Genomic DNA, 8,748 nt, shown 5'->3' with positions numbered 1-8,748 from the left:
ATGTGGCTTGGTCCACATTAGCTTTTAAAAACAGTTATTGAAGGATATTTGTATTTGTATTTATCAAAATGATATTTGCATTTTTTTAGTAGGAATGCAACATACAATATCATACAATTTTCAAATTTATAAACACATAAAATATGATCAAATTATTGCACTACTCTTATTGTCTTTTTGATTTGTTTATAAAATAGAACACCAAATATTACAATTTTTTAGAAGTAAAATTATTGATATATTTGGAGGAAACTAATAAAATGCATTGCACATTATGCAGGAACTTGACTAATTATATTCATATTCATTGAGTTTCCTAAATCCTATCTTTTGTGTTATCTTTACAGCAACCACTTTGTTTATATGACATATCCCTCTCTTTCCAATGCCAATCCCTTCTCCTTAAGATATATTGTTGGACTTTTAGGCTTCTAGTATTTTATAAAACAACCAAAAATTCTCAAGTTTCCATTTAGGGTATTAATCAATCCCTAAATGGAAACTTTCACATTTGGTGGGGAATTTTTGCTAAAAATAATCACCAACTTTCTATCAATTTGGTTGGAATTTCCGTAGCTAGTACAAAGAGGAAAGAGAAAAGGAAGGTCTCCTATCTCAATCCTCTATGTGATTTAAAAAAGACAAAGAAACTACCACAAAAACAGATGGTGATATCAATATGCATAGTTTGTATTTTTTTGACTCAAACAAACCTAGTTTGCCACTGGGAAATCAACTTGTGTAGGATCTTCTTTAGTCTATTTGCAAGTAGACTTATAATTGCTTTACACAACACATTACATTGATTGATTGGTTTGTATTGATCATTTACTGATAACACATTGTTAGTGCACAAAAATTTTAAGAGCCTTCACATCCCTACCAAAAGGTTTAGTTTTCATGACAATCTGTAGATTTCATAAATTTTGATAAATAATCCATGTAAGGCATAGAATTAGCAACTCGATATTAGTCAAATTACTTATGGTACAATGCTAGCTGCATAAACTATAAAGGCTGATCACCAAAAATTCATGGAAAAATATTTCCTAAATGGAAAAGGGGTTTGCACAAGACAACACTCAACAAACTCAATTCAGATATATATGTATACTTTTGCTTGCTCACTCCCAAGTGCAGGAGATCGTAGCAATATAATTCTCGGAATACCGAGGTCGAACCACAAGGAGTAGGGTAAATTCAAAGACAATATAATTAAACAATAATTTGGGTGAAGAAGAAAAGTGCTTTTGCTAGGTGATTGTTAACAAGAATAATAATAAAAATTGATTTAAATCAATAATGTAAATACTGGGGTATTGGGGTGTTTCCTTATATCGATATGAAATTATTTGTGATCTAAGAAATTATATATTTCATAATTGATTGTTCTAATACAATTAAATACTTATGATTCTGTTGAACTGAGACAATTTAAGAACGCATAATAACCTAGATTAATAATATGGTTAGAAAAGTTTTTAGAAAAACCCATTTATTTAAAACATGATTTCTATTTAAAACTATTAGAAATTCATCTAAACAATAAGAAAAACATGATTGAACTTATTGAAAGCATGGAAGAACTAATACATCAAAAGAAATCTAATTGAACAATCAAATATGTTGTTGATAAAATCCTAGAAAGAATCACATTGAATATTCATATCGTATAGAAGAAACATAATCCCTAGCCCTAGCAAAGAGTTTAGGCTGCAGAAAGGAAAATATAATGTTTACTCTATTACTGATCTTGCCAACTCATATCAATATTAGTTATGATCTTGCCAACTCATATCCATATTAGTCAATTTAAATTTAAACTTACTTAGATAATACATGTGGACCATATTAGATAAATGTTCCTAAAATACTCAACTATTAAGTTTAAATTACTCCATGACAACTCATATCAATATCAGTTAGTTTAAACTTATTTTTCAGATAACACATGTGTACCATCTATGCGAACTCATATCAATATTAGTTAGTTTAAATTTAAACTTACTTATCAGATAAGTGAACCATTTATGGGCCATAGTTTATGGGCTGAGTCAAAACTAGTCCAATTTCTAATAGAAATAAACAAAATCTAAATAATTATAGCCTTTTATAATTGAGTAATTAGTAGAAAGCCATAACTTTTGCAAGCATCTTACGGGTTAGACTCTAACTAGTTGCTTATCATTTTTATATGAACCTTTTTTTTTTCTACCACTCACAATATGTCACGTTAACAAATATACCAAAAGTTATGATTTTTTAATGCGATTTTAGCATTTATGTTTACCATCCTAATTAAACCAAAAGACGGTAAGAGTAAAAGTCCCTACTTCTAATAAAAATTAAATTTAAAAAAAAAAAAAAAAAAAACCTAATCTATATGCAGTGTTATGTACAACCAGACGAAGGAGAATTTTCCTATAAAAAAAAAAAAAAAAAAAGACGTAGGAGAATTTCCCAAATAATTAAAAAGGGAATGAAAAAAAATTAATAAGGGGTTTCAGTTAGTGGCTAGTTTTTATTTTTATTATTTTTTTTCGGAAGTTAGTGGCTAGTTTAATTTAAAGTTTAAAAACCAGATTTGGCAAAAAATGTGTCTTTTTTATTATTATTATTTTTTTATAGGATATGAATCTTAGCTTGGTTTTAAAAATATTCCTTCCTTGAAACTTTTTTTTTTAATTTTTAATTTTTTTTATCCCGAATTTGACATAGGCCACATGGCAATAGGATCACCCAAACAATAATATCCCAAGGAATTTTAAGATTATGTGTGTTGGAGGCTCGTGATTCAAAAAATATGTGTGTGTGCTAGTTGAGTTCTAAGGCATTTGACTAGAAAAAAAAGAAAGAAACCCATTTTGGCCCAAACTCTTATAAAAAGAACCCTAAAAAGGTGTTACTGTGTATGCAATTTGATTGAACTTAGATCTGAAAATGGCCAACAATGAAATGGTAAGTGTCTTTTTTTTTTCTTTTTTTTTTTTCATGTATTTTTTTTGAGTAATCAGTAATATTTATTAGAACACACGAAAATAGTAATATTAGTATTTTAAATAAGATTTATAATACATTACATAACTAGAGTACAACCACAAAAGGGCTTAAACTTTGTAGTTGTAGACTTAGGTTATAAACAGCGGGCACCAGACACACACAACCAATGTGAGATAAATATCATTTTTCTTTTTTGAGTAAACAGTAATATTTATTAGAACACACACGAAAATAGTAATATTAGGGCACGTTTGGTAGACTGTAATAGGCACTGTAATGTAATAGTTATTCCTATGGTTTAGCTATTCAATAGTTTGGTTATATTTTTATTACAGGGAATAGTCATTTTTTATGAATAGCTATTCTTTAAAATGAGGAATAACTATTCATCTCTAAAAGGATTGTAATAACTATTCCTTAGTAGATGTAATAATTTCTAACATTAATATATTTCCAAATAAATGAACTTTCCATATCCACCTAACAATTATGGAAATAAAAAATCATCAAAAAATAAATCATCTCTCTAAAATTTAAAATATATTATTTTCTATGAAATATATTTGTATGAATGAGATATTTCCTAAAATAGATCATAAGTTTTATTCTAATGTTACAACTCACAACCAAACTAATGAATAGATTTAGTTATTTTATTACAACACCTTTTATTCTCGGTAATAAAGATTACCATTCCTATTGTAATCCACATTCAATATACTAAACGTACCCTTAGGACATATTTGGTAGACTGTAATAGACACTGTAATGTAATAGTTATTCCTGTAGCATAACTATTCGGTTGTTTGGTTATGTTTTTATTACAATGAATAGTTATTCCTTATGAATAGCTATTCTTCAAAATAAGAAATAACTATTCCTTATCAAAAGTAATGAATATCTATTCCTTCACCTTATGTAATAACTTTTTTAAAAAATTTCCTAAAAAGCCTTTAGTTTCCACATCTTCAAAAGGAAAGAAATAAATTTTCCTTATTGTTAATTATTAGCTCCATTTTAAACACCCTAAAATAAGTGTATTTTAGGAAATTTGACTTAAAAATAATTTAATTACACATTCTTTTTATACTCTACTAAATTGTGGATGCATATTCAGAATTTTATTCCTAAATAGTCACCAAACTAATGAATAGTAATACTTATTACATTCCAACTTAATGTATTCCTTATAATATTTATTCTTATTCTCATGTAATAATCATTATAGTGTACCAAACGTTTGAGATAAAATTGTAAAATCTAAACACTCCAAACATTAGAGATAAAATCTAAATTCTGAAACTTTAGGGTGTAAAATTTAATCACTCCGAGTTTTAAGAGTGTAATTTGCAATTTATCCTTATATGTTTGGTTGTAAGTTATAACATTACAATAAAATCAAGATCTATATATAGGAAATATTTAACTTATACAATTATATTTACAAAAAAAAAAAATATTTTTAAAATTTTAGAGAGAAAAATTACTTTTTATGATTTTCTATTTTTATAATTATTATTTGCATATGAAAAGTTTGTAAAAGAAGAATATTTATTCTTCATTTTAAATAATAGCTATTAATAAAGAATAACCATTTACTATCGCAAAAATATAATCAAACTATTGAATAGTTTTTATTTTTATTTTTTTAAAGAGATGTTTCAACCTATAATGTCCGTTCTTGATGATAGTGCTTTACCATCAGATCAAGATACTAATTAATTTCTGGTGTAGGCGAAAATTAAACCCCAAATCTCTCCTACATTACCATGTCTATTACTGTCTATCACGCAGGCTAGCGGCACAAAACTGTACAAGCTTTTTTCAATTGCTAGACCAATACCATTACTTTCATGGAAAGGACAACTATTTCCCAAATGCAAAAGGGGAAAAAACCCAACACAGATCCTGTATGCATTCTCGTTTGAGTCAATGGTTATGGAACACTACAGATAAATGACAGTTGACATTTTGGAATGCCGAGGAACGGTGAACCCAACAACCAAACTACTATACTCTAATTAAATCCTGGAAGTGGGGTTCGGTAATGCATCCTTTGTGGAGTTCCATGGCTATGGTTCCAGCCCCACTTTTGACCTCCCCATCCTCACACTATATATAGCAGTAAATTTGTGATCACCATTCAAGAAAAATACTACAATAAAAAACCGCCACTCACAGGAACCAATACATACAGCCAGAATCCCATCATTACCAAAATTAGTAAACACGAGCCTAGAATTATTGATGCATTCTACAGGAAAACAACAGGAAATATAAGCTGCCTGACTGAAGGAAAATTCACAACCGAATTACAAATGCCAAGACTTAACCAAAAAAGCAACAATAAGCATATTAGCCCATATTAGCATATGCCTATAAGGTTCCAAAAACAAATAGTGCTCAATTCATAATTTGTAAGAAATTTGAAAACATTGCAGTGCATGATTGCATATTGAGGTTCATTGAATAAAACAGAGAAACATATGGTAGCAGGCATTAACCAGAACATTTGTTGTTCCCACACGTATGCAAAGAAAAATACACACTGTTAATCAATTTCAAATTTCAAAACCAGTTTTCAAGAAACAAAAAAGAATCATTTCCAGTCACAAGCAGTAAAACAAATAAAAAATACATCATACATGTGAAACAATCCAAAGGGCGAAATCTTCAAAAACATTCACGTATCCAGGCGAAATGTTATTATGCCCCCACAAATTTTTGATGGTAAGGGGAAAAAGTATCAACCTATATATAAAGGCTATTGAGTGAAGAAAAAAAAAAGTCCTCTAGTCTGCTAACTTAGTCAAGCGGTGAATGGTACTTCTTGCAATCCTATTACCAGGATCAATCTTCAGAACAGTCCTAAGGTCTTCTGACCCCAGCTTGTACTTCTCCATGCTTTCATAGAGAAGTGCACGCTGTACAAGGACAGACACGTTTGCTTCATCATGTTCCAGAATCTACACAAGAAAATGCAAATTATTGGGTTTTTGTTCAGGGAAATAAGGAGATCAAGAATAGACTATGCATTAATCAATCTGAAAGAACCAAGATCCACATCTGTTGATGGGCAGAATAGAAATACGGCATTCAGTTGTCTACATGACAATGAATCAGAGTGACACACCAACATGCACCATTTGTCAGCCTATCTTTTTTTAAAATTGGTCATTTACCATTACCCACAACATAAGAAAATGACTTGGAGCAGGCAACAGCAATCCTTGCCGCTGCCACATACCAGTCGATAGCAGCATTCAAGTTTTGATCAAAGAGGCAGCATATTACATATATGAAAAACCCATCGTGTATTTAACTGATGCCCTTTTTCACACCCATTAATTCTCATTCTTTTCTATCTGTGATCTGAATGTTATTAAGCATAACTAGATTATTCATTAGTTCTAGTGTACTTCTACTAGAGTTAAGTTACAACGCAAAAATGGAGGTCCTATGATTCAACAACTCACATGAAAATCACAAATAGTCATCTACAAACCGCAAGATAACATCAAATGCGTTAAAATCTCTTAGAATCACCAAACAAAGAAGAAAAGGAAGAAATCACTAGCATACCTTTGTACAGTCTGCCACAGCCTTCTTATACTCCCCAACCTCTTTGTAACATGATGCCCTGCTCGACAAAACCTCCACAGAGGCAGCATCATCACCAGCTTTCTCAATAAGAATTACAGCCCAAGAAAGCCACTTAATCGCATCAGCATATTGCCCTTGCTTGTAATTGTCCATACCCTTGTTCTTAGCCATTGAAGCCGACACTCCAGCAGGTGGGGGCGGAAGCCCTTCAAGCTCAGTTGTAGAACCACCCGCATCATGTTCTCCAAATCCTCCTCCAAACTCTGTATCCAACCCCCAATCATCAACTTCTGATTTTTGCTGTCCTCCTACAGCACCCCCGGCCGAAGCAGAGGATGATGAGAACAACATGTCTAGCGGATCACCACCAGAATTCTGAACGGGTGTCTGATTCTTAGAACTGAAATCCACACCAGGGATCCCAAAATCATTCGTTTTTGAATCAGAACCCGAATTCACTCCAATAAAATCATTATTACTCGAGCTAAAATCACTAGAAGGAAATGTCTTTGTGCTCGAATTAAACTTGGGCGCATTCAGAAAATCCCCAAAACCATCATCACCAGCATTAACCTTACCAGTACTACCACTAACACTACTTTTACTCGCAGAATTAACACTAGGACCGGATTGTTTTGACCCGAAATCAACCAAAGAACCAAATGGGTCCTTATTAGAGCTCTTCATCCCACTCATCCCAACCCCACTACGAATCGAAGGGCCTCCAAGATTGGAACCCTTATTAACACTATTATCATTGTTCCTATTAGTATTACTATTGATATTGCTATAACCAGCATTAAACCCACTTGTGAAACTCCCAGAAGAACCCCAATTCCCACCAGTGTTAACCGAACTACCAGACTTTGGCAATGAATCAGCCATGTTTCCCATCGAAAACGAGGTCTTATTGGACGATGGGGTGGAGTTCTTCAAAGGGACATTGGAATTGGTCTTGCTCTGTCCACCCAGAGCCGAGCTGACCAAATCCCCGAACAAATTCGGGTTCTTTTCGACGATACCAATACCCGAACCGGAAGCAGAGGAGGAAGACCAGGTCTTGCCGAAGATGTCACCGACCATGGAAGAAGTGGGGCCGGAGGAAATGCCGGGGCGGGTGGCGGGTTGGGTCGGAGCGGGCTGGTGGGTCCAGGAGGGCTTGTTGGGCTGCCACGCGGGTTTAGGTTGTTGGGTGGAGGAAAACGAAGAGGTATAGGAAGAAGAAGAAGAAGAAGAGGAATAGGAATGGTTTTTCTGTTCGTTTAGGGATTTGGGTCGGGAAGATCCGATTCCGAGATCGAAGTCGAAGCTGGATTTCCCGTAATTTGAATTCATGGTTATGTTTTTTTGGGTTTTCTTGAAAGAAAATACAATTCAGATCGGAATGTGTAATAGTAAAAATTGAAAAGAGAGGGAAACGAAAGTGAGATCTGGGACAATTTGAGAGCGTGCGTACCTGAGACTGATAGATCGGAAAAAAAGAGCAGAGAGAACCCGTAGAATCAGATCACAGCATGTCAGCAAGAGAGAGAGAATTTGATTGAAGAAAAACAGAGCAGGGCTATGTTAATGGCAATGCTTTTATGTCTATTTTTGTAGGATCCTAGATATCCATCATTATTATGTTTATTTATTCTTTCTTTTTTTTTGGGGGAAAAATAGTGAAAGAAAAAAAAATATCCGAAATTTGTTTCTGACTTTTACTTTTATCATTTTTTTTTTTAAAACGGTTTTGGACAGATCTCCTTAAATTATAAATTTACAAACCACTTGCTAAATCACCTTGAATTTTATTTCATGCTAACTACAGGCATATTTGAATTTTTTTAATGGTCTAATAACTTTTGAAAACTCTTAGGAGAAAGTATCATTCTCTTTGTTCTAAGAGTACTTAAAAATTAAATATGATTTAATTTTTTTTAGATATTACTTTAAATAATTTTATAAACAAATATTGATATTTAATTGTTAAAAAAAAAAACTCAAAATCTTTTTCTAATGTAAAAACAATTGTAACAAATTTTGTCCATAAGTAAAGCAATACATGCATTTGGGGGAAAATTAGTCTTTTTTATATAATCAATTTTTTTGTATTATTTAATTATTTTCTAACTCTTTTTTATGAACTTCCGGTTGATTTGTGAG

General features: G+C 32.0%; 1 protein-coding gene across 1 annotated transcript; it reads right to left on the bottom strand.

The window, feature by feature from the left end:
• Positions 1-5,619: 5,619 nt before the first annotated feature.
• LOC115994611 (uncharacterized protein DDB_G0271670) lies at positions 5,620-8,210 on the bottom strand. Its single transcript, XM_031118809.1, has 2 exons — positions 6,583-8,210; positions 5,620-5,966 (listed from the first exon to the last, which is right to left on the bottom strand). Exons 1-2 carry the CDS (start codon positions 7,936-7,938, stop codon positions 5,793-5,795), a joined length of 1,530 nt encoding a protein of 509 aa, XP_030974669.1. The 5' UTR covers positions 7,939-8,210; the 3' UTR covers positions 5,620-5,792.
• Positions 8,211-8,748: the final 538 nt, after the last annotated feature.

The sequence above is a fragment of the Quercus lobata genome, chromosome 6 (genome assembly GCF_001633185.2).
Source record: "Quercus lobata isolate SW786 chromosome 6, ValleyOak3.0 Primary Assembly, whole genome shotgun sequence".
NCBI classification, from domain to species: domain Eukaryota; kingdom Viridiplantae; phylum Streptophyta; class Magnoliopsida; order Fagales; family Fagaceae; genus Quercus; species Quercus lobata.
The sequence above is the reverse complement of the archived record's forward strand: the minus strand, read 5'-3'. Positions and strand labels throughout refer to the sequence as shown.